Source organism: Grammomys surdaster, unplaced genomic scaffold (assembly GCF_004785775.1).
Source record: "Grammomys surdaster isolate TR1022 unplaced genomic scaffold, NIH_TR_1.0 126176, whole genome shotgun sequence".
Lineage (NCBI taxonomy): Eukaryota > Metazoa > Chordata > Mammalia > Rodentia > Muridae > Grammomys > Grammomys surdaster.
Window position 1 is genome coordinate 5367155 of NW_021620983.1, and position 26958 is coordinate 5394112.

General features: G+C 40.8%; 1 protein-coding gene across 4 annotated transcripts in view; it reads left to right on the forward strand.

The window, feature by feature from the left end:
- Positions 1-26958, forward strand: part of Sox5 (SRY-box 5) — a 370611-nt gene that overhangs the window by 148816 nt on the left and 194837 nt on the right. For all 4 annotated transcript variants that reach the window (XM_028757584.1, XM_028757583.1, XM_028757585.1 and 1 more), the window contains exon 4: positions 20251-20337. In XM_028757584.1, coding sequence (XP_028613417.1) covers positions 20251-20337 — 87 coding nt within the window. The remainder of the gene's footprint in view (positions 1-20250; positions 20338-26958) is intronic.

Consider the following 26958-nt stretch of genomic DNA (forward strand, 5'->3'; position numbering starts at 1 on the left):
TCCATAATCATCTATTGTCAAACCGTGTAAAATGGGCTGGAATAGTGGCTCTGTTTCCAAGAGTGCTAGCTGCTCTTGCAGAGGACCTGAGTTTCATTTTCAACACCGATGTTGGATGACTTACAATGACTGTGTCTCCAACTGTAGGAGAATCAGTGCTCTCTTCTGGCTTTCGTATGCACCTGCACTCACCCATGCACATACCCACATGCAAATACTCACAGGAAGAAATGAATAACACATCACTATAAAAATCTTTAAAAATATGTAAAATGACCTTTTCTCTCATTCTCATTATATGTGCTGTTTCCAATGATATGATCCAAGAGGAAGCACTTCTCTGCTTCGAAGCCCACAAATGACTATGTGAGATAGTCTCCTCCTCATAGCTCTGTCCCAGTGGCTGTGGAAGCCCACATGGGCATGTTGATTTAGTGATAGAGATGACCTCCTCTGTGCTCTCAGATCTGGACGTTCAGTTTCCCACAACAGAAGCTAACTGTAACCCTGATTAAAGTCCTCCTTCATTCCAGTCCACTGTCAGTTACCAACTTCCAGACTCAGAGGCGCTGCAACTGTCTCCTGGGTTTCTTTCTCTTCACAGTATTGCCCTGACCCATAGATGGCTCAGATCGGTGAGCCACCCGCTCTTGGCATCACTGCACTGTGCTTTTTCTTAGCATAGTGACGTCTCACAGTGTATTCTACGTTCATTGTTGACTTGTATGCCAGTTATATTAATGTCCCCAAGATTCTTCCAATATTTGATGTTCCCCAAACCCTCCAGTATCTCAAAACACACCTTATTTTTCCTTCTTTTAAAAAGAACAATACATTCTCCTGTAGTGGATGTTGGGTAAGAAAATGGGACTGCACAGAGTTAGAAATTCTGTTCTGCAGAATAGATGCTAATTTTACCTGTTTTTACCACTGCTGAGTTTAGTGGACAAATAGCGTGAACTAACAGAGGTATGTCTAGAAACTGGAAGCAAGCGATGTCTTCTGTTTGTTTTGTTTTGTATTACTCTTAATACCTTCATCTCAAACTAATATGGAGGTTCAAAAACACACAGGTGAATTAAAAAAAATTCCACTATTCATATCAAATTTGTGATTTACAGATATAACATTAGATGTATTCATCAAAATAATATTTTTACTACTTTGGCATTGTAAAAATGAGCAGAGTAAGTGCTCAACATTTAAAAGTATAATGCCACAAATCAATCCATGACAACACATCAAACTTTTGTTCCTCTAGATCTACTGGGCGAAGATTGAGCTTTTCACACACTCTCCCACTGTCTGGGTGGGTCAAAGTCTGCTCATTACGGTATTAAACTACTCAGTTTTTAAACGGTTTTTCCTAACAAGTACAGGGCTCAGTGTGCTATTTTTCTATGTACTCGTAGCCCATGCTGCTCAAGCGCAGCCTCTCTTCGCTACTGCTATCATCCACCCCCCATGCTCTCTTTCAAGGCAACCTTTTAGCATCCACGTGTGAGAGACAATATATTGCATTTGACTTTCTGTCTCCTTTTTATTGTTTGTATAGCATGATAACCTCCCTAGGCCCATCCAAGCTGTGGCAAATGAAAATGTCTTCTCATAGATAAAGCAGAATGATAAGTGTTTTACATATTGGCATCTTTGAGTGAGAAATGCCCCTCACAGGCTAAGGTAATTTGGCATTTGGCCTCTAGCTGTTTTTGCAGTTAAGACAGATTAAGGAAGCTTTACGCAGTACCGCCTTACAAGAGAAAGCTTGTTACTGGAGGCTGGCTTTCAAAACTCAGAGCGCTACCTGGCTTCCTGTTCTCTCTCTGCTTTCTGAATGTAGTTGAAGACCTAACCTCTCAGCTTCCTGCTCTGATCACATGACCTCTCAGCTTCTTGCCCTAATCTCCTGCTACCATGTTGTTCTCACCACTGTTGACTCTAGAAATTTGCACCCAAATAAACTTTTTCTTCCTCAATGTGCTCCTGGCCATGATTTTTTTTTTTTAATCACAGCAACAGAGGAGGAACTATCAACGCACACATGCATACATACTCACAAAACCCTCCCACCACCAGCATTCCTTCAAATGTTTGTATATTGACGGGGAACTAGGATGCCTTCCCTTCTTGTTTCTTTTTGTGATCATTGCAGTGAAGAGCGATGAAGTATGGATGTGTTTAGAGGTCCTGATTCATTTCCTGTGGGTACACACCCAGAAAACGACATCACTGGTCCACATGGCAGTTCTATCTGTAGTTCCTTTTGACATAATCATATCGTTTTCCATAATGAATGCTCAGAAATTCATCCTGCCTATAATGCCCAATGGTATCTTATCTACACCTTTGCCAACACGTGGGACATTTTATGTTTTGGTAATAACCATGTTCACAAGCTGAAGTTATAACCTCATAGTGGATTTTTAATTCTGTGATTCCAGGGAGGGTAGAACAACTTTCCCCACTCTGGGGCTTTGTCTGTATATCTTAGAGTAACCTCTATTAATGTCCTTTGCCACTTTTGTTTTTAAAGATTTACTCATTTTTCTTTTATGTATATAATTGTTTGCATGTATGTATGTGCATGTACCCTGTGAGTGCTTCGTGTCTTTGGAGGACAGAAGAATGCATAGGATATAGATACAGGCTATAGAGAGTTATAGTTAAGAGCCAATGGGCTGTGACCTCAGTTCCCAGAAAGGGCCAGTGACCGTTTCTGATCCCTCTCTCCAGCCCTGACCCTTGCCCACCTCTTTATCTGGTTGTATGACTTCATGCTAATAATTACATGGATTCTTGATACAATCTTTGATATATACTTTGGGTTGTAGGGTGTTTCTCAATCTATAGGTTTCCTCATTTCTTTTTTGCTTGGTTTTGCTTTTTCAGTTGCCTCCTATGATAAGAAAAATATTTCTTGTTTTCTGTAATCCTATTGACTCATTTTCAACTTTTTGAGGTTTGGGTGTGAGTTTGAGGAAATTACTGCCAAGGTCAGTGCCAAAGAGCTTCTTGCGTTTAGATTTTTGTCATGTTTGGTGTAGGATAAAGATCTAATTGCATTCTTGAGTGTGAAAATCCACTTTCTGCAACACCATCAGGTAGAGTGATTGCCTTGCGGCACAGTGCTGTTTGGTTGTCAGATCCTGAATGGTAATGTGCACTTCACTTTTATTTGAGGGCTTCATAGTTTGCTTCTTTCTTTATGTATTTTACGAATAAACATTTGATTTTCATAGCTGTATCACTTAATTTTCACTTGGGGACTCTAATGACTCCCAGTTACGTTTTTTTCTCAGAGTTGCTTTGTCTCATTTTTGGTTCTCTTGAATTTGAGACTATTCTTCCTATTTGTATGAAGAGTGCCAGTGGGATTTTTTTTATTAGAGATTCCATACATTCTCTCAGTATCTTGGATCCTTTAACAACATTAATATTCTTTTTCATGAGTGTAGATTAACTTTCTACTCACTGTATCTTCTTGAGTATTTTATAATTTTCAGGGGAAAGCTTTAGAATCTGCATTAATCATTTTTAAAGATAAATGACCTCAGTGGTGAAGATTAGATTATCTCTAAATGACCTGTTTATGTGAGCACAGGTTAAGATTCAAAGGTAATGATCAAGTTATCAAAACTTGGCAACCCTCTTCCGGCCGTCGGATATATCCCTTCATATCTCCATGTCTGTCATTCTGGTTATCAGTGAAGAATTACTCATTCCATGATGTCAGCTGTGTAGCTATCTAGGAATACTTCTTGCATTTCCACTTTGGAAGTTTAGCTCCAGCTCAACAGTCTGTCTAAAGACAGGCATTGAGATGTGTTGGGAACACTAAGGTCCCCGGAATGTTGACTGAGATGCTCACTTTGGCAGAGGAGGAAGACACGATGCTGGGTGGGTCAATAGAAACGCCTCAGATTTGGGTGCCTCTATGAGTAGCCGAATTGCAGAACTGTCACATTCTTGGTACACTGAGGTGGTTCAAACAACCGATTAGTGTAAGCAGTGTTTTGGAAAACTGTCGACAGTTAGCTACTGTTCTTTCAAACTCCATTTTGTAGCTCTGACAGAAACTTGGTTTAACTTGCAGAGGGAAAATGAGAGACAAAGAGAGGTGTCGGCATGAAGTGCCCAGTGGAGAGGCAGAGCCCCTCATTTAAGCGTCGAGTGAGACACTGTATTAACCTTTTTGATGGACGTATGTGATAAGGTGACATGTAAATGGAACGCGGGGGTAGATATGACACTGCACCTGGCTGGGGATGAAACAGTCGCCTGAATACTGGGCTATTATAGCAGTTTGCAAACCTTGAGTAAACTCAGTCAGCGGTTGTGTAATTGGTTATTCAATCCCGACCCTTGTTCACAGCTCAAAGCCAGGAACACTGAGACCTGTTGCCAATTTAACTGAATATAGTGACTGTACTCGGCCGGGGCCTAATACTGGAGCCAGGCCTTTTCCTGTGGGCCGGTTTCCACCATGTCTGAGGCTGGCTCTGTGACAGTAGGTCTTTTGTTGTGAGAGCCTGGCTGCTGCTCCCCTTCCCTGCAAAATGTCTAACAGCTACACAAATAAAGAAAATAGGAACAGGGAGGCAGTGTGGCAGATCTCTGGGTAAGCCGATGCAGAGGTCTTAGTTTTCTCCCCACCCTTCCTGATGTGGGGGGAGCGAACGGGGAGAGTTAAATAAACTTACAGAGATATAGAATCTGCCTCGAGATAACAAGTGAACCTCCATCATGCTCCATGGAACATGAGACTACGGAGACATGGCACATATAACTGCATTTATGAACATGGGTTTCTGGAGAAGCTATGTTGGCATTTCCTCTCTTCTCCTACGAAAATCCACGACCTAAGAAGGCGGGTTTTGCTGAGTACTCTATTACGCCTGAAAGATATGGTGTGTTTACAAACATGTTATGTGTTTAACTTTGTGAAGCAAGCACCCCTCCACTCTGGCTAAGCACACTGGAGTACAGCCAGTAGACTAACCACTCACTGACTTGAATCTAGTAAAACTAAGAGAAAAAAATTAGCTAAGACTCAGATTCCAATGTCTGTTCTGGAGAATGCTTGGTCTTCTCAGAAAGAGGACTTCATAAAGAAATCTCTGACAGATACGCCATATTTGCCAGTTAGGTGATGTTCTGAGAAACCTGAGTCCTAGCCCTGTCCAGTGAAGCTTCCATGTGATATTGTTTCTGCATGCAGGCCGCGACATGTCACCAAGTGTGTGAATCAGAAATCAAACTGAAAAGGCACAGTAGTAAAGAAACACGTGCAAAATTATTCTGAAATAGAGAACTTAGTAGAGATTTTGAGTGGTGTGTGTGTGTATATGTGTGTGTGTGCGTGTGTGTGTGTGTATCTTGATACCTCTTCCTGGCTCTGTTTCTCACACCCAAAATGTATGTATAAACAAACGTTCTCTCTCTCTCTCTCTCTTTCTCTCTCTCTCTCTCTCTCTCTCACACACACACACAGACACACACACACACACACACAGAGGGAGGGGGAGAGAGAGACTTTAACACCGCAGGGTCACAGTTCATTCAGGACTGTCCCTGTCTTCTCCTTTGAGTGACTGTTGCACTTTGAGGTACAGTACCAGCATTGGCCCCTCAAGCTTTGGTTTCAGTTAATGGGTAGCCTCCTGTTGGGAGTTGCTGGGATCTCCTAATAAGTTTGACTCAATGTGAGTCAGACCACCTCGGAGGGCTAGAAGATAGTAACCTGTGGGGAGGAAAGAGATGGGACAAGGGAAAGGGTAGGGAGTGGATTTGATGCAAAGCAAGGCATCCTGACCAAAAGGAAGGAAGAAAATGGGTGCTATAGACAATTAATTATCAAAAGGGGACTGGCTATTGCTGGGCAAACATACAGAGGAGACAGTTAGCTGGAAATATATGAGAAGAGGAACTGTAGGCACTCCACAAGAAAGCATTAGTGGGAAAATAACCCACCTACCTCACTATTAGAGCTTGCCTGGGAGGCATGTGCTACGAGCATTATTATAAAAGTGGTAGTATAAAAATTGATTATAATCAATCTTAGTGTATTTAGGTTTAATAAAGGCATCATAGAGTGGTACTGAGTGTCACAGTATAGTAGGGACGCCTTAGCATCGGTGTGTTACTAAGTGTCGTATCTCACTGCACTGACATTCAGAACTCTAATTCCTGACAGGAAAATGGGAATGTGTGTCTATGAGGAGAAGATTGAAAAGCTGGGCATCAGCCCCTGTGAACCTTGGAAAGTACACTTCCACATGTATCGAGCCATCTTGGCCTCTCAAGTGTTTTTCCTGTTTACTTTGTAATACAGTATCATATGTGGCAAATATATGTCCCCTCTAAGCCACTGTCTGTAATGTAGGAAATTATAGGTGTACAATTGGAGACCTAGGTCTGCTGGTGAGGAATGGCTACTCTAGGTGTTTCATTAGTGTAATGTAGATAAGAGGCTGAAAGGATTTCAGGGCAGCCCAGAGAGAAACACCTCTAGAAGCTGCCGAATGGAAAATACATTTTTTCCTTCTTATTTTTATCCCCTCCTTGCTGTGGTTAGAGATGGCTGTGTTGTCTACTCCCTGTGTGTTACAGCAACAACAGAGAGGATAAAATCCCTACAGTAACAAGACTTTCAATTAAGCTCAAATATGTGTCCTTCTCAATGTACTGGATTTGTGTCTTCTGTGGCTTGATTTGCCATGAACTCTATATTTCTGGAGTTGGCATTATGGATTTGGGGGGTATAACCTAAATTATTTACAGAAAAAAATAAAAAGAGAGAGAACTCTAGAATTATGGACTATTATAACAGTCCAATGTTGACTGAATGGTTGGAAAATTCATTAGATTAGGGAATGTTTGCTTTAATGAAAATATACATTTTGGGACTGATCATGTCACATAATACAGATTCATCTTAGTTATGACAAAGCTGTAATAATGACTTACGCATTTATTGTATCAAGTTTCTCACACTGAAATGGTCACCTTGTGCAATTTATGTTTTGTTTGTTTGTATGATTGTATTCTTTGAGATAGGGTCTCACTATGTTATGCAGGCCCCAGTCCTTGGGGATTAGCTACTCTACAGAGAAAAGTAGCAGAGGTCCTGACACCTTTGAGTTTCTAACACATGAAAGTCAGCTTTTCAAGCCATGAAGAGCCCACTATTCCCAGGTATGAAGGCTCTCCCTCAGTCCCTTGCACTATTCCCAGGTGTGAAGGCTCCCCCTCACTCCCTCACACTATTCTCAGGTATGAAACTTGCCCTCACTCCCTCACACTATTCACAGGTGTGAAGGCTCCCCCTCATTCCCTCACACTATTCCCAGATATGAAGGCTCCCCCTCACTCCTTCACACTATTCCCAGGTGTGAAGGCTCCCCCTCACTCCCTCACACTATTCCCAGGTGTGAAGGTCCCCTCACTCCCTCACACTGTTTCCAGGTGTGAAGGCTCCCCCTCACTCCCCCACACTGTTTCCAGGTGTGAAGGCTCCCCCTCACTCCCTCACACTATTCCCAGGTGTGTAGGCTATCCCAGGCTCCCTCTGGTCAGAAGATTAGGTGTTCATTAATGTCATTAGGTTCTCGCACCCTTCTGAAATAAAATACCCATCTACACTTAAATTGGTAAGTGCTAATAATTCAGTCCCTAGACTGCTTTAAATGAGTTTTTCTAGCTCCTAAAATGTTTCTTCTTGTAATGTAGTGACTCAGAGGGAAAGGAGGGATTTACTTCACACTGTGGTAAATGTATATGACACCTTCCTAACCCACACCCGAACCCCTCCCCTTTAGTATGAAGAGTAGAATTCAAATTCTGTATAAGTACTGTATGTCAGATATTCTAAATATGTTTATATATAATTGATTTGGGTGATTTATGTCTATAGTTTATTGTGTTTACCACTTATGTCACATGTAAAATTCAGCTAGATCACTCCTGCTTTTTTAATGGCAGAAAAGTGAGTACAAACGTAAACCATTTGGTAGCCCTTGTCTTCCATGCCCTTCTCCTCAGCGTCTAAGCACTCACATGACTACCATAGTGTCTTCCTTTCAGTCAGAACATGAGTCACTTGATGGTATTGACCAATGTTCTTTTAAGAATGGATGAAAGATAATCATTAGAATTCTGCTGGCCCATGGAAACCCATGTCAGTTACATTCAGAGGAGGGTGGACCAAGTGTTTTATTTCTGCCATAAGCTGATGCCCAGGGTTAATAACTTGTGGTCCCAGCATCTCCCGAAGGGCTTTGTCTAGAGACTTTTCTGAATGTAGGGAACTTCCTTTAGTTTGTATTTATTAGATTTCCCGAGTTACCTATGCCATTCTTTGACTAGACTCTGAACCCACCCCACTCCATTTTCCACCCTTCAGAACCCTGACCTTCTTATCTCTGAGACTTATTTTCTCTTTCATGTCATTTATGTAACTTCTGTACATCTGTTATATGAATGGTGCATTCTGTTAAAGATTTTTAAATGTGCGTGAGTTTCCAATGTGTGATTACACGGCTCATGATCCCTCATTTAAAAACTCAAATGCAAGCTTTATCATAATCTACCAGTAAAACCTTGTGCTCCTGTGCTCCTCTGTGTAATGGTTGAAAGACACTTTGGATCCCTGGCAGTTCCTCGCTGTGTTTCTCCTTGAAGTGCCCCGTGTCGTGTGGCTGTAAACACAAATCCACTGGAAGACGTTTGGATATTTTTAGTTTGCATTGTCTGATCATTGCTCAAATGAAAGTGTGGCCTTTGTTCAGCCCGTTCTCCTTTGCAAGAACTCAGCATATTCTGCTCTTTCAAACTGTACTCATTTTTAGGATTTCGTCCTCATGGTATGTTTTCTGTCCATCTTTTCAAACTCTGATTTGATGTTTGTTCATCAAGATGAATGATAAAAAAGTTCAGGTTCCTGGACCTCAACGAAGACACAGGAATCTGACCTTCTCGATGACCTCTGGATATTATCTTTGGTGACCCTCTTGCCCACTATAGATGCTTGCTCACAGCATCTACTAGACTATACCCAGCCTTGACGATATGGTGCATGCTGAAAACACAGGGAGTTCACACTCTTTTAAAGAAGTTCACTCATATTTTCTTACCTATATACATTATTTAATTCACTTGATATTGAGACTATGACATACATGTCTTCTTAATAATGGACTAAATGAGTTATGGTCACATTTCTTAAAGATTGTTGTCTAGTAGAACTTTATGTCACAGACCTAATTAATATATATTACAATTGCCTCTTCTATATTATACATGATATCTTCCATATTGTATATTACATCTTCTGTATTACATATCACATATTATATGCTATAACTATTTTCTCTCTTTTGGCATTTACATAATTTCTGTACATCTGTAGCATTAATAGTCTGTTAATTTTTTTTAATATGTGAGAGCTTCTACATGATTCATGATCACTCATTTAAAAATTAGCATGGAAATTTATATGTTAGATGTCATATGTGATATTATGCATGTATGTATATGTACATATCTCCACTTTACTCGGAGATTATGATAAAATTTCCAGTTAAGTGTTTTAAATGAGAGTTCATGAACCGTGTAAGCACACAGTAGAAACTTATATATATATATGTAACTATAGGCTATGTATTATTTATTAAGCTATTAATATACTCTATTACATATTATTAATTATAATACATATTACTAACAACATAGTTTACATATTAATTATTAATAATGAAGTGTTATATTGTATAGGAGTGCTTATCTCACACCCTGTCCTCCCTCTGGTTCACTCTTCATTGGTTGAGCAGTTCATGAAGGGCATAAACGCTCGATCTGAGTCAGTAGGTGAGGGTCTAGGACAGCAACTCAGTGATATGATAGCATCTGGAATAAAAAGCTTGATTTGAGGCGGTGGCCACAGTCTTACTTTCCTACGCTGACGCTGAGTTTCCTGTGAGTGGCCTAGCACCATCACAGTGCTCCTGTGGGATGTGACTGGTCACTGTCGGATAAGTGAGCAGAAGGATAGCATGTGATGCTTTTCTGACTGCATGTGCAGGTATGTGCATGTGTATATGCACATATGTGTGTGCATGCATGTGTGCATGTGTATGCAGGTATGTGTGTACATGTATGCATGTGTGCATTCAGGTGCCTGCATGTATGTGATATGCCTATATGTGCAAGAGCATACATGTGTGTGTCCACATGTATATGTGTGCATGTGTGTGTGTGTGTGTGCCTGTGTGCCTGTGTGTGTGTAAATCCTATGTGTAGGTCATACAAAGGAAAGAGATTGGGTTGAACCTATATGATGTATGTTTTCATTTGTATACGGTTCATATCTCACATCATATATATAATTCATTAAAAGCAAAGATAACAGTGGTGGACAAACACTCCCATTTGAATTTAATATATGGATAGATGGGTTGCACATGCATAATTTTATACCCACTGTATTCACCATCAAGTGTACTTGGGCTCTGGTGATGTCACAAAAGCCAAAACTATGCCAATCTATTTGTCTTTTTTTCTACTTATCTTGTTTTTAATTTTTTACTTTTTCATTGCCTTCCTTGTTATTTAATTTGGTCCTTCCTCAATGAAAATCATTTTTAAATAAAATCCTTAATGGATTTTTATGTATTTATTCTATTCTATTCTACACTATTTGGATGGAGTCAGGATATCATTGCTAACATAGCACTCTTCTCCTTTGATGGGATTATATCTAGGTCTGGGAATATTAAATCATACTTTGGAAATGAAAGTCCTGTACTTCTGAAGTTACTCTACAAATGACACAATCCGAAATTCATTGCAGGGTTACAAGAGTCCAGGGATTATGAACTCTGAGGGGGTGAGGGCCACTTCCCTTTGGAAGACCGTGTGTAAAGCTTGACACTTGAGGTTAAGCAGTTGGAGAGCATTTTCTCCATTTGCTTGTTTTCAACTCTGATCCTTTGTATCTGAACATGACAGTCTCCCCTGAGTTATAACTAGTGTCTCCTCTTAGCTGTTCAGCTTCCCCAGTAGCAGTCTCTGGGAGCAGGGATGGAGGAGTCCTGTCCATCTTAATATCTTGCCAGTCATCTGGCAGGTGGGGTCACATGTGTCAGGGTGGAAAGGTTCTGGGTGTGTGATGCTTTGGCCTCTGTCTGACTGTGCTTTAGTTCAGGCATCCAGGCACCTGGACTCCTTGTCCTACCGCATGTCACATGGCTTTCTATTTAGATGCTCTTTGGGTTTCCTTTCTCTTCTCCACGTGCCCCATTCACAATTTAGAGAAACTGTAGAATTCTACAAGTGTGACCATAAAAATGGATTCCAGCATATTCTGGATGTCCATATGTGAATGACTGTATGACTTTGGTGTTTGTAGTTAGATAATTTTGTGGGTTATGATCCAAATACCTGCATAGACCTTGTCTTAAATGTGTTAAGAGATGTGTATGAGCCACACTTGATAGTGCCCTATAGACTAGTGTCTATAGTAAGGTCTACATGGTCTCATCTTCACAAAGCCTAATTCCTTAAGTGGTCCTGCCTGATCTTCCCCCTTGATATGCAAGGTAGTCTTCTGAGATTAACATTTCATTCGATTCTCAAATAGCTTACAATTTAATTCTGCAGCCCTAATGTTATTTTTTTTAATGGTTCCATTGTATATAGACAGTGGAGAAAATACTAAACCAAGCAGAATATACAGAAAATGAAAGCTCTTACAATGTGTCTCTGAGCAGCCCAGTTGTTTGGTAGGTGAAATCGAGATGAAAATCCTTCAGAAGAAATGTTGGGAGTCTTGTAGAGCAGCTGCCGAGTATGTACAGTCCACACCCTTCTCCCGGTTTTCCATCATGTCGTATGTCCTTTCTGCTCGTCCCCCCTAGCAACCCTGGCTCCCTCCTGCTCTCGGGTCCCCACTCTCTCACAGAATCTAACAAGTGTGGAACTTGATGCTCATCTTCCCACCCCGTCTACTCTTTACTGACTTCGTGACTTATTTGGCTCCAAATGGACGGTGTTCATTAGACATGCACTTTGTACAAGGGCTTATATGTGAGAGCCATGCTCTCTCACTGTTAAAGTGTGGTCACTGTGGAGGTGGAAGGGTAAGTGACAACGGTAGGTGGAGCTGCGATGCTAATAAATCCACAAACTGCTGTTGGTATGTGCCCCCAAAGTGTTGGCAACCTGGAGGGCCTTTGGAAAGACAGTTGTCCAATGGAAATAGGAAAGAAAGACCGGTGACGTCTGTTTGTCTGTCAGCCCTCTTCTCACATCTGTGCCCATTTCCTTATCATAAAGGATGAAACGTGATGGCCCTCATTATAGAAATACATGTAGGTATCACTAGTATGGTGTAATTACAGCTGAAGGGAGATGTGTATATGTGTTTATGTGTCTATGTATGTGTGCGCGCATGTATGTTATATATGTGTGTGTGTATGTAGGTATTTAAGGTTTGGGATGTGTGTGTGTTTATGTATGCCTGCATATACATGTGATTATACTTGCATGTATATACATGTTTGTATATGTGTATATACATAAGGTGCATTGGTTTATGTGTCTGTATATGTGTCTCTGTGTGTATGTACGTGTGGTTCTGTATGTATATATGTATATGTGTATGTCTGTGTATATATGTGCATCTAAATATGTGTGTGTATGTGTGTGCCTGTGTGTGTAAGAAGTGGTTCTATTTGATAGCTATAAGCTGACTTGTAGCTGTAACACTGGCTAACATTTCTGAGTGATAATATGAGCCTAACCCTATTTAAAGACTTTGCATATGCTAGCTTTCAGAGCAAACATGAGATAAGAGCAGTCATTATCCTATTTTCAGGTGAGTAACTTGAGGTAGCAAGAGGGTAAATTACTCGCCAAAGAGCAATAAACTGGTAAGAGATGGAGTCAGGTTTTATGACATTAAATCATTATTTTTCTTTTTATATCTAGTAGTAAAAAGACAAAGAGTTTTTGTACCAAAGGAATTACTTTCTGCAGCTCCCTGTTGGAATGTTGCCCTGACATAGCTTGCAGTGTTTTTGGTGGGATCTAATAATAAAACCACTATGTAGAAATGTCTGCAGGCTACACAAGACCAGCTAGCTTTTGATAGGGGTGACTGAGGCAATCAGCAAGTCCACTGCTTGCCCATTACATTATATATATGCAGAGAAGATGACTGAGCAGAGTGACAAATGTCTGTGACCTAGAACTTGGGAACTGGGAGGAGGAGGATCAGAAGTTCAGATCAGATAATAAAACCAGTCACATACACACACATACAACAGACAGAGACAGAGTCAGACAGAGACAGAGACACATACACACAATGAGGAGGGTCAAGCAGTGGTTCTCAACCTTTCTAATGCTGGACCCTTTAATGCAGTTCCCCGTGTTGTGGTGACCCCCAACCATAAAATTATTTTGTTACTGCTTCATAACTGTAATTCTGCTACTGTTATAATTCATAATGTAAATACTTTTTTGGAGTAGGGGTTTGTCAAAAGGTCATGACCTACAGGCTGAGAACCACTGGGCTAGAGCAATGGCTGAGTGGTTAAGAGCACATACCTTTCTTCCCGAGAACTTGGGTCTGTTGTCCAGCACCCTTGTCTTATTAGGCTTATACCCATGCATGGAACTCCAACTCTAGGGGATCTAACGCCCTCTCCTGGCAGGTACCTCTGTATACTTTGCAGAGACTCACATAGACACATATACATTAATAAAAATTAAATCTTAAAAAAAGACACAACAGCATTCACACAAATTATCCTTGTAAGGAGCAAATAAGGATTATAGATACATGGCAACTATGCCATATTAATTTTGGAACATTTAATTATGCAATGAAAAACTGCTCTTCATAAAGGTGGTTTCCAGGTTGGATATAACTGAACAAACAAGTCCAATTTTCCAGCCAGCGCAACAAGAATATTTAAGCGTATCCCAAGTACCCCGGGTCTTGTCTGTCTCTAGGATTGACTGTATGTTAAAACTTACAAAAGCAGCCTTGTCAAAGCCATCTCTTTTTCTTCTAGAAAGTTTTTAATAACACGCAAGCGAAACAGGCATGTGCCTTGACAATACTAAAAGGAAAGCCTTTCCAGGCTTAAGTAACTGGAGGATAATTACACATAAAAAGTGGGGCTGCTGCAGGCCAAGGGCTGCGGAGTGTCAGCTTGACTTCTGCGGTTTGTGGAGATGTGTAGAACCTTGTAACAGACCCTGGAACTTGACATTGGTAGTGCAGCTGCAGCCATGGGTGGGCTCCAGAATTATTCTGGGCCCTACCAGCTCAAGTATACACAGGGCTTTTCTTATATGTAAGAATCTGCCACTTACCTGTTTTGTATAACCGTTGCCCCCGAGTATTGTCTTGACAAGAAGAAGCTGTCCTCATGAAATGAATTTCTATTGATGTCATTTGCAGATTTCCCTGAGTCTTCCCACCCCCCGCCAATCCTTATTTATTGTCTTTTCTCAATAATGACACAGCAACATGCTGACCTGGAATTGCACTGACCGATGAGTTTGCCTTTACTCTTCAGTTCCTGTGGGCTCTCAGAGGGCACTTTTGAGAGAAAACAAGGATACATCCTAACAGAGGTTATTGAGTTCACTGTGACAATTCCAGCAGCATCACCTGCCATGCAATAATCAGCCAAACCTGATCCTGAAGGTGATAAAGAAACTGGATCTAAAATCCCACGCTTCCAAAAGCTTAGCTCTTTAGTAAAGGAATGTACGGGGGGGGGGGGAGTCATACTACTAAAGCTGTTTGCTTCATATGTGTAAGATCCTGAGTTCAGTCCAAGGACTAACCACAAAACAGAAGCCAGAATGTAGAACGCAGCCCTGTGGCATGTAAAGAGAAATCTGTGCTGGGACTGAGGCCTCACATCCTGTCTTTAGGTTTGATTAGGTTTATGACTTTTGCATGAGTATTTGAAACTTGCTAATTAGTTGTGCTACTGACCAACAGTGAAGAGTTCAGTCTAGCCTGTTTTTCAGTCATACTGACTACTACCGGTCACTACCCAACTCTGATATCCTGGATAAAATATTTCAATACTGTATATTCCATGGCTTCCTTGGCAGTCTAGTGGCACCTAAGAACGTCTAACTCCTGTAGAAAAAGTTTCCACAATTGCTAAGTGTAAATTTGGCTTGCATGACGAAGGGATGTTTATTCTGTTTCTGCTTTTGTTTTACATCACCCAGTTATGTATGTTCAGCTTATATCTAACCATTTATTTTTGCTTCAATAAAATACTTATCTAAATGATAGGAAAAAGCCATACCACCTGTAAAATTCAGCCTCTGGATTATCTACACATGCATTTATTTTTTTTTATTTGAGAACCAATTGGCATATTTGAAATTTAGCTATGACTGTTCCTTCCGTAGTACGATGCCCTTGCTACATGTGTGAATTAACACAGGTCAAGAATGATGCAATTCAGCCGAAGCTACAAATCTAAAGTATAAACAGTGGTAGACTTCCTGTGGCCTAACTCATGGGCTTTAGTCTAAAAAGTCAAATATCAAGCATACCCACGTTTTACTTGTTCAATTTCTTAATGTTCTCTGCCACAGTAGCTCAAAGAAGATTAAAACAGAAAAATAACATACATACACACAAAGCACAAACCTCAGGTTGTGTGTAAGCTACCGCGCTGGCAGGAATGTGGTTTAACTCTTGGCACTGGCAGCTTGCTAGAGAATTACAATATGTTGGCATGGCTCTCCAGGTCTCATTGTTCTGGCCCAGGGAGTGGGTCTTAAGAGGGTTTGGCACTGGAGGGAAAACAGGAGTGAGAGTTACGGGGAAATGAAGGGGGCCTAAAGAGGCAGGGTGCTGCCATAACAATGGCTGGCAACTTCAGGAGCTTCTCTGGTGGGGATTGCCGTAGGCAGTGATCTGAGAAAGCTCACATGATCATGCCAGAGAGAAGAGAAAAGCAATCAAAAGTATTTCTGCTGGCTGCTGACGGGTCGAGAGAGGCTTAAACGATTCCATAGATTCATCTGAATATGTGCACCGACCATGGGTGCTTCTGAGGCTCCAGTGGACCAGCGATGGGTGCTTTTGGGGTGAGCTAATGGTCCACAGCTTGTTTATCCACATTATCTTTGTTTTATCTTTTATAAGGCATGTATTTAGTTTTTTTACTAAAAGGGCAAATCTTTGAAAGAAGAGCCCTGGTTTTCATAGTCTCTGTTTTACTTTGAGCTAGCTTGATGTTGGACAAAGCCTGGGTTTCCCCAACTATAACATGGAACAGGCTAACTACATGAACTACTGTCAAAAGCTTCAGATATGACAGCATTCCTTAGGCTGAGACACTGTCTAAAGCCACCTTGACTCTTACAATGACTTTATTTGAGGAACTCCTTAGTTTTGAGGGTAATGATGGAGCTCCAATGTTTGGGACAATAAAGTCGTAAATGTTTAAATTAAGAAATAAACCCCAGGTCACACTTGGAAAGCAAAGCAGGAAGATCCCTATAATTTGATGGATAGCCTGGTCTACTTAGTAAGATCCTGATCCCCCCCAAAAAATAAATAAATAAATAAATAAATAATAAATAAATAAATAGACCAGTTGTTAAAATATGAAGACAAAAGATCAGAACATAACTTCCCAACAATGCAGACAGATGCCAGCCACACGCACTGGATAAAAACTCAACTCTGTATCTTTAAAACTAAATCTCATTTTTTGAAAGCTAAATATTGCATAGTAAGTCACTATCTTTTTTTTCACACCATAAATAGTGAGTGATACTTAAGGAGCTGTGGTAGACATCTCTCTATTAAATTCACAGGAGGAAACAGGTGATTGTAAATATGGGGATCTTGTGATTTTGTTTTTCATGATCTAGTCATGAGTTTTCTTACTCTCTCCTGAGAAGCTTAATCAGTGTGGAGGGCTTTGACCTTCTCATGACTGGAGGTCATTTCTAAGCACCACTATAGGAGCAACCTGTAAGGACATGAGACCATGGCAGGAAATGCACTGTGGCAAGTAGACTTGGTAGCCTGTTATGTGACAGAAATTCGTATATGTGAATGCTGAGGCCCCTAACTCCACCTTTACCAATAGCTAGCTGCTGCCATAAGATAGCTGATAACCTGGATCCTTTTTTACACGTGGCCTAATATTCCTTCTAGCTTCATTGTACACCTTCACATGATGGTTTTTTTTTTTTTAAAGAATCCAAGGCCAATTCCACAAGGTGCAAAATCATATAATTAGATTAAGTTCTGATGCTAATGAGAACTGTAAAAGAAAAGGTCTAGACTTTTAATCCATAGTTGATACTCACGCAAACATTTTATTCTGGAAAATTCAATTTATTCTTTGAAGTTTTCACTCTAACGGAGTTTACAATGGTTTCTGTGATCTAGAATTCTTGCATAGAGGAAATGGGTGTGTGTGTCTGTATGTTGTCCACGTTTGAGAATCCGTGTAAGCATCTCAAGCATCAGGCTGGAAGGTTTTGGCTCAGCTTCATCGTGGGTGAGTGCCACTGTGTCTCCCTACGCTTTGGGATCTTTTTTTAAATAGCAAAGCAGATGTGTGTCAATCCATACCTACTATGAGAAATTTGTCACGACACACAGAGGGGGCTTGCTTTGTTGCTCAATAATCAGCCTTCAAAATGGAAGCTTTCTTGTCTTGTCACTAGGTGTTTTTGGATGTTGGGAACAAACAAAACCCTGCCCAAGGCATTATTCTTTCCCATTATGTATTGTAAAACCACAGACAGGTCTATGCTTGATTTGTGTGTGTGTGTGTGTGTGTGTGTGTGTGTGTGTGTGTGTGTATTTCTTAGAACTCATAACACAGAAGTAGTTACACCTTCTCAGACTTCAGGTGACAATTAAGTAAGAGAACAGAGGCCATTCAATAGCACAGTCCCTGGGACTGAGACCACTCAGTACATATATTTCAATTGGAGGTACACACTTCACACCTCAGTGAAAGACGTTGGTATTCTGAGTCATCCCTAGATGTGACAACCCCACGTTAGACATATTTCTGATTTTCCATGCTCACAAATGCTCTCTTTTTCCTCCCTCCCCTTCTCCCTCTTTCCCTTCCTTATGCTAAGAGTCAACTTGAACCAGCCCTCTGGGGGCTTTCTACCTTAATGCTCCTTAATAGGAAAGCCAGGAATGTTCTGTGGCTTCCACAAATCTGACTGCTGTTTCTTTAACTCTGCAACTTAGACAGAAGACTTCTGTCCCTTTATGAGGCGGGCGACAGTAGATATTTTGTCTAGCTGCAAGGGAAAGGCATTGCCAGGACCTGGCAGACAATAGCCTTAGAAGTAAAAAGATCTGCTTGTGGAGCAGGGCGGTCCGGGCCCATTGTTAGTCCACAGTGAATTTCTATCACCACATTCCTCCCTTGCAAAGGTTTGTTAGCTTTTAATGACTGACAGAACCCTCCTACAAATACCATATTGGCCATGCCCTGTGTACACGCTACTCAAGGGTTTTTTTTTTTTTTTTTTTTTGAGCTCTGGATAAAGAAACAATGCAGTGCTGTTTGTTTGACCAACTCTGATAAGGAAGGTTTAAGAACTGATTTTTTTCCCAATGCTCACTGAGAATGTAGACACAGTGAAGTTCCATGCAGAAGTATTTTCAACTTACTTTAAACATCGTGATGCAAGTGGGAACAGTGAAGATACCACCAGTCTGTACTCCGGCTGATCACAGCTTTGCTCTCTGGCCTCATTTCCAAAATATGAGATAGAAAAACGAGGGGGGGTGCTTTTTAAGAAAGTGTGCAAGTAAGCTCCTTAGGATTTTCCTTCAATATAAAAAAATAGAAATAGGTATTTCTGGACAGAGAGAAACATATGTTACAAGCACACATCATGAATGGAACCTGCTCACATGTGCACATACATGGATGCAATGTAAAATAATACCTGACACCGTCAATATTTGAATATATGTAAATATATGTAAGTGATATTTAAATGTCAACCAAACAGGTTTTTTTTTTGACATCTTAGGCATACTCCACTCTTAACCTCAGTTTAGCAGAAACCCCCTAGGACAGATGATCTCTGATGAGTTAACAAGTCCTCCCTTTCTGTCACTTCTAGGGGGTAAATAATCATCTAAGCAAATAGAAGCACACATAAACACTAATGTGGAGAAGACACTGCCTGTCTGAAGCCCTAGATAATAGGTGTGGTGCTGTTCTTTAGAGACGGCATGGGGGGGGTACATTTACCTTCAGTAAGAGGAGCACTCTGTTCTCTAACTTATGGTAGGCTAGCTGTGGAATTGAAATGCATTGTCATTGTATACCCAGCTCGACAGTGACATGAGCATACAAACCATTGTCTGGAACTGAGTCTAATGTTCACTGATTTCATTGCAGTCATGTTTACTTATAGTTCAGGTTCAGTTCAAAAGGGGAGGACAGAGATGAGGTACCCACAAAAACAAACCAAGCTCCATGACTCATGATCTTGCTTTCTAAAATGCGTCCATCCTGTCCCAACACGGAACACTCGACAAAAAGACACAATACATGTCTGAAATAGGCAAATAATGCATTTGCATTAGAGATGTTACTTTGTTCACCGATTTTGCAATCTTTCAAAAGCTTCTTTATGTCAACCTCTTTTTTTTTTGGTTTGTTTGTTTTTTATTTATTTTTTTCAGTGTTCAATGTGTGCTCACAAATCTTGCCGAAGCGTAGTTACCGCCACACAACGTTCCACATATTATAAAGTGCATGGAATTGTAAACACACAGAGGGACGTAATTACATGTAGCAGATTTAAGGGCTAATTCTTTGCCTTTTTTTTTTCACTCTGCATTTTATCAACATAATTATTTTCTGACTGCAGACTAACACTCAGAAATTGACAAGCATCCATTATAGCAAGAATTTGTTCACCAAATTGTAAAACAATGAGCTGTAGGTTTGCATGAGCCCATTGTCATAAAGAATTAGTGTGGCTTTGTTCTGGAAGGGGGAAAAGCTAATGATTTTGAAACAGCAGGTGACCAAACACACTCCTTTTTTTCCCTCCCCTGTTATCAATTTGTTGATGAAGTCATTATGAGCTGAGGCCAGGACCAGGATGGCCTATTCTTAGCAGATAGGCTTCTATGAGCATGCTGCAAATATTCACGCTGCTTTGCTTATAAGTGTTTTTTTTTTTTTTTTTACTTAGACACTCCCAGTATTGAAAAGCTACTCTCCAAGGACTGGAAAGACAAGCTCCTGGCAATGGGATCAGGGAACTTTGGAGAAATAAAAGGTAAGAAGTGCATGCCTGCTTTTATCCAGATTGTTCAGAAATGGAATTACTATTGATAAATAGTGGTTATGGATTGTTCCCAGCCCCTTTGCTCCACGCATGCCCTGGGACAGACTTCTCTTCTTCCTAGAAATAGATCATGTCTGTCTGTGTGTTCTGCTTGCACTGTATAGAATCAAGGATGGGGTTTTGTTGTTGTTGTTGTTGTTTTCTTAACAGCACAAACCCACTCTGTCTGTGGCATGTTCTGCTTCTCTTCCTCTTATTTGCCTTAAATGATTTACCTCAAAGATAAGGACATATCAACAGCACATCGAGGTTAGAAACAGTGCCTAGTAAATTATAATTCACATTCTGTGTCTGAAGTCTGCAGAGGTATGATGGACATCTGGGGCCACTAAAGATCAGCAAGGAAGACATAGTACAAAGACGTTTCAAGTCAGTGTCAGAGATGTTTCTGTTTTGAGCTTATTTGAATCAGCAATTGCGACTAATAAAAGTTCTCTGTGGACTTCAGAAGACATTGAATAATCATATCAAAACAAACTTCCAGTACAAGGGAGGAGACTTAATTTTTTCATGTAGAAATAGAAGCAGATTATCCTTTCAATTAGTTTTAAACCACCACTTCTCAGAAGACAGTGGGCAGTGTACAGCTCCCTGTTGCTGCCACCAGGATACTGGTGATTCTAAATTCTAAAGCGATATTAATTTGGGGATGTCAAGATAGCAGGTCATCAACGATTATCATATTTGCTTATAAACTGTAGTATTTATCCCTAATAGGTGCTAAAGGTAAACTTCAAGCATCTTCAGGTAAATATTAGTGTATATGTAGACACATGTGTAAACAACTTTGTGGTGTCTGAATCAGAGGCAGTCTCAGCCTTAAGGTTCTGTCCCATACATGTATTCTAGAGAAAAGCAAAGCATTTGCCTTTTCAACTATTTCTCCTAGTAGAGACCATTTTTATTGGCTGTTTGGAAAGTTCTAGAAAACATTTGACTGATGGCCTCACACATTTTTCAGTCACTTGATGTTGCCCACACTCTGGCTTTGGAGGCTTGTGGACAGGTAGGGAGAATGAGTGAGAATCCATCAACAAGTTTATTGACCAGCATCAATTTTGGAAGAAAATTGAAATGAATAATTAGCACACTTCAGAGCTTGGCATAACTTAAGGAGAACACAGAGAAAAGCTCCACTTTCTGGGACATCAAGCTCTCCAGCTTTTTGGTGGACTTTTAACCTGTGATCCCTGAGGCTAAGGATGTATAGTGACTGCCTCTTGTTTTCCTACACTGACCTCAGCCATCACCAGGAGTGGAGCAGAGAGGACTGCCTGCCTGCCCCAAGCCTTGTGATCCTCCCTCCTCTTCCTTCACAAGTCAGACTTGAAAGTCTCAATGTTAGTGATGCTTAGGGGATGGAGGCTCTGTACTCCTCTTTGAGGCTAGCCTGGGGCTACTTTAGGATGCTCTAGTAAAACCACAAAAGAAGTTTCTGTCTTTAATTTTGAGTCTTTCAAGCTTCACATTAGGAGCCCAAGTCCAGTTATTGTCCTCCGGTTCTGTTCCAAAAAGCTGTTTCCAGAAGCACTTTGAAAGCAACTGTATGTCTTTCTTTTGCTGGGGCATGGTTATTAGGTGTTTGGCTCAGGTTTCCCAGAGAAGTAGGGAAAACAGCACTGAATTTCTTTGCCTGATGACTGTGTGTGACAGTTGCAATTATGAATCATTGTTCATAGGTGCAGAGGGTACAATAGAAGATTGCCTTTGGGGATAGATGAATTTGGGGGGTCAGGAGCAAAGATTAGGCAGTGCCCAGGAATGTTGTTTCTCACCACCTCAGAAGTCAAAGAACAATGGCAGCCTTGTTTCTGAGGCCCTTTTATCCCAGGCAGAGGAAGGAAGGTGTGAGACTAACTTATTTGTCTGCTGCTTCTGGCTGGGGGAGGGGAGGATGGGGAAGGGGAGGAGTGGTCCTGCATACTTTTTCAAGATATGAAAGCAGGAACGCGCTGAATGATTGCTTGGCTTGCCAATGATCATTTCACCTAATAGATTAGAACTTTCGGGGATGTCAGGGTGATGATTGTCAGGTTCACAGCATTTACTGGATCTCCTCCAGTCCTGAAAAGTGCCCCTCTGATTATCTCGGTCAGTTTTATGTAACTTTTTATTGACTATGGGACGTGAAAATAATTAGATGAAGAGAGAGAAACAGAGGAAGGAAGAAATGAGGGAGCAAGAGAAATGAGAATAAGAGGGAGAGAGAGGTGGAGAGAGAGGAGGGGAAGGGAAGAGGGAGAAGGAAGAGGAAGAGGGAGGAAGGAGAGAGAGAAGAGAGAGGGAGGGTCAATGGAGAAAGCCTCTTGCAGTTTTCACACTGTAGCCAAGTCATTGGCTAAACTCCATTCTCCTGTGCTTTAGCTTTAAAGTATTAGCCAGCAAATGACTTTCAAGGTATTTGAACAAATTATTAGAGTCAGAACCTGGAAAGTTTACAAAAAGTGTTTCTCCCTGTCAATACTCGAAAAGAATAAGCAGCAAACTTGTCTTCCAGTAAGAAGAATACATAGGTTTGATGGACAGTGGCTGTCCATAAATAATTGCGTTTCGGTTCTAGCTGACTTTCTCTCTTCTCAAGCAACAATGTTAGCAGAGGACACTGGCCTCTGAGAGAATAAAGCTACTTGTCTCATTCTTATATTTATTTGTTGTGTGCATGTGCACTTGAGGACATGTGTTTATGTGTAGGTCAGAGGGTGAATTCCTAGAAGTCAGTTCTCTGTTTCTATCAGGTAGGTGCTAGTCAGTCTTAGCCCTCAGGCTTGGCAACAAGTGCCATTAGCCACAGAACCATGTTGTTGGCCCTTAAAGTTCCCTTTCTAAAACTAACTAACTAAATAAATAAATAAATAAAACCAAAACCAAAACAGTAGAACATTTTGCCTGGTATTATACCACTTTACACTCTGGCACTTTGGAGATGTGAGGCATTCAGGTTTTAAAGACATAAGAGAAATCCTGTACACAGGCAAGGCTCACAGGGTCTAGTTTGGTGTGCAAAGCTTTGCCAACAAGAGTCAGTCTGTTCATGCTTTACTGCAAGGAGCTGCCTAGGGAAATGGTTTCTTTCCTTCACCTTGGACATATTGCATCACTGGAATCTCTCAGAGACCTTCTATGTCATCTTCAGCAAAAGCTCTGAGCAGCAGTGGTGAACAAGGTGACAGATGCCCTTTGTAGCCTGGTGGTGAGCAGGGATGTGGAAGGGGTAAGCACGTTCCAGCTGGCTAACCACGAGGCTCATGGCATCTCAGCTAGCATGGAATTCCTTGACAGTGAAGGTCTCTGAATTGGCACCTCAACTGAAGACAGTATCTGGGGATCCATGATGGCTTTGACTGGTCTAAATCGAACGTTCATTTTTCAGCCAAGCAACTGCGAACACTACATATTACTTATAGTATGCACTTGTAGAAAATATCCATGTCTACGTGCAGGCATCTCTCATTTATTTCTCCCACTGCTGTAATCAAAGTGGGACATTGATTGGGAGGTGTGATGGCCAGCTTCCTCAGAAAAGTCCAGGACAAGGCCACCACCAGACTTGTTTGAATAGATCTCTCTTGTCTGAGAGTCAAAGGTTCTATTGTATTAGTTAAATCTTACAAAATGTTATATATATGGAGTGTAGAAGGAAATGTCAGCTGTGCTTGATACTATAAAAATATGACTATTTCAAGTCCAGAATTTTGCTTTTTCTAGATGACATACAGACAAACACTGAAGAGCTCTGGATTCGTGTCAGTAATGCTTCGGGCAATACAGTTGCCTTTGAGCTCAGGAATTAAGCACAGGCTGTGTGGACTCAATACCTGGATTAAGATAATCTCTCAGGTGATGTACATTTTTGAAATAGACAGGCATATTGAGTATGTGCCCTGAAAGAGGTAATTATTCTATTTAAATGGCATTAAGACAACTTGAAAATAAGCAGGCACAGAACAGAAATCAGACAGAAATCAGACACAAGGTTTTTTTTTGTTTTTTTTTGTTTGTTTTTTTTTTAACTGTTTTGTTTTTCCTTTTGCAAGGAAGAGGTATAAATCCTGGTGAGATAGCTTGGCCAGTTAGTAAAAGACTTGCATTGCAAGCTTAAGGATATAAGTTCAAGTCCCAGACCCATGGTTACAAACTAAGCTGGATCTGGTATCTTGGTTGTTATCTCAGGACCAGGAAACACACAGGTGGATGGATCCCTGGCAACTCGGGCCAGCTCACCAAGACTGCTTGGCTTGTTCTGGGTTAATAAAAGACCCTGACTCAGAGACACAGTTGTACTATATCTGAGAAATAACCCAAATTTGAAACAGGCAAACATTTTTGTCTCTTCTTGCTTCTGTCACCTGGGAAGGTATCTTGAACACATTTGCTTTAGGCCTTGTAGTTTCTTTAAGGACCAGAACCATCACCATGAGTAACCTGTGAGGGACATATTTGCACACTGACTGGAAGCATGTAAGTCTGCACAGTTTCAGGGAAAGTGGGAGTGTTGATTTCCTGGGAGGTCTGATGCACCCCGAAGATGTTTAATGAAGAAGCAACCAGACATCAGGTACATCACATGGAGTTATTTACGTCTAAATAAAATGGGTGTTTATGTTTGTAATTCTCTAAAATCAATCTACCCTTTGTAGTTGCTTCTAAGTGATGTTTTCACATTTTATTAACAAATATTTTTCAAATTTCATGAGACTTAAGAGAGTCTGATGACACAGTATTAGGTGGGAGCACCTTGGTAGTGCACCTAAAAACTCAAAGCATCTGTGGTCTCTATGGCCCTGTGGTTGGCTTGCTTGCTTGTGGAGAGCATGACACTGCCAGATCTCAGTGGGTGGTGGGATCTCGAGTGTGGGGTTTGACATTTGTTGTACTGAGCACAAGACAGATGCTTCCTAATTTTTGCTTCAGGTATGATAGGAAGTACTTAGAGCACATTTTATCTGATCCTGCATTAGAAAAACCAATAACATCATCAACAGTGTTATCCGGCCATTGAACATAATTTAAAGGCGTGAGAGACACTAAAATTGTGAAATTTTAGATAGAGGCTCCTCCATAGTATGTGAGAATATGATCCGGATTGTTGGGCAGTTTAATCAGTCCCCATTCTAGCTTCATACTAATCTTAGTAAGGGGACATGTTGTAGCCACAGCAGTGAGCAATTGTGTGACCCCAATTTTTTCAAGTACCCAGGGAAATTAAGGTTATGTCTTGTGGTTTCCTCGTCTGCTCACTTAAGGGAAGTCACAGCTAAGTATTTATTGCTTATGACTCCATGAACAACTTCCTTACAAAAGTATTGTGGTAGTCGTCCTATCCAAGTTCATAGACTGCTGAAACTGATAGTAACCAAAGACAGTTACCATAAACCACATACTGTAATTGTGGTATTAATACAGTCTGTGCCTTCTGCATGATGTGCAATAGCCTGTCTTTCATAATATTAGACAAGACAAGCTTGAATGGCCTTTAAATACTGAGAACACTTCTAGACAGACTACCGCACCTGAAAAGCACCCATGAAATTCCACCCAGAGTGGTTGGCACCCAGCTCTCCCCATACACTTTCCTATGTCCTCAGCCTGTTTCATATACTGACCTTCCTAACTTTATATCAGGCCAAATCTTTGGAACCAGAGAGTATTTGAGAAGTAAACATCAATAAAAAACACTATGCTTTATTACAGGCTGAAGAGATGGCTCAGGAGTTCTTGGTCTTGCAGATTGCAGATTGCAGTCTAGAACTGCCCTGTGTGGGTGCTGAGAACTGAAATCAGATCCTCTGCAAGGGCATATGACCCCCTTAACTCCTGGGCTATCTCTCTATCCCCCTTTTATTCATCTTTTTTTTATTTCAAATGTGTCAAGGAGAGCTTGTTAGAATGTAATAAAGATTACTTGAAGGATTAGCGTTGGAGATAGAATTGTGCATAGACTTGTGTGGCCTTCGTCGGACTTTTCCTTGGGTTGATTCCGTTCATTTAACTAATATATATCAAGTTTCCAGGAAGTGTGTGGTCTCCTTCTGTAGATACCAACAGTGGAGAATTAGCTGGTGTCCTGTTATCATAGAGCTTATAATCCAGCAGGTGACATATTAAAGTGAATGTCAACATGAATGCAACATACAGTGCACAATATTGGTTGACAGGAAATGAAAGGTGGGTCACCTCTTTAATGTCAGTGTTTAAGAGAGGTTCCTAGAGGATCTGGCCTTCAAGTTCCATCTCGAGGGTCTGAGTTTATTAATTTGTTATCTCTTCCATATAGAGTTAAATTATAGGCAACCGTTTTTTCCTGGCTTACCCTGTGCATAGCACTAACATTTAGAGCCATGCAAGTCCCACAGGAGCTGTAGTGTAGATGCGATTCAATGAATGGAAGAAGCCAGTCCTGAGAAGCATTTGTCTCACTGGCTATCAACATTATTTTCAACTTCAGACTACAAATATGACAGTTGATACCACAGATGATGCCGCCTAGGAATACCGTGATCCTCTTAGTCTATCTAAGAACAGTGTGTGATGTTCCCACATGACATGTTTGCC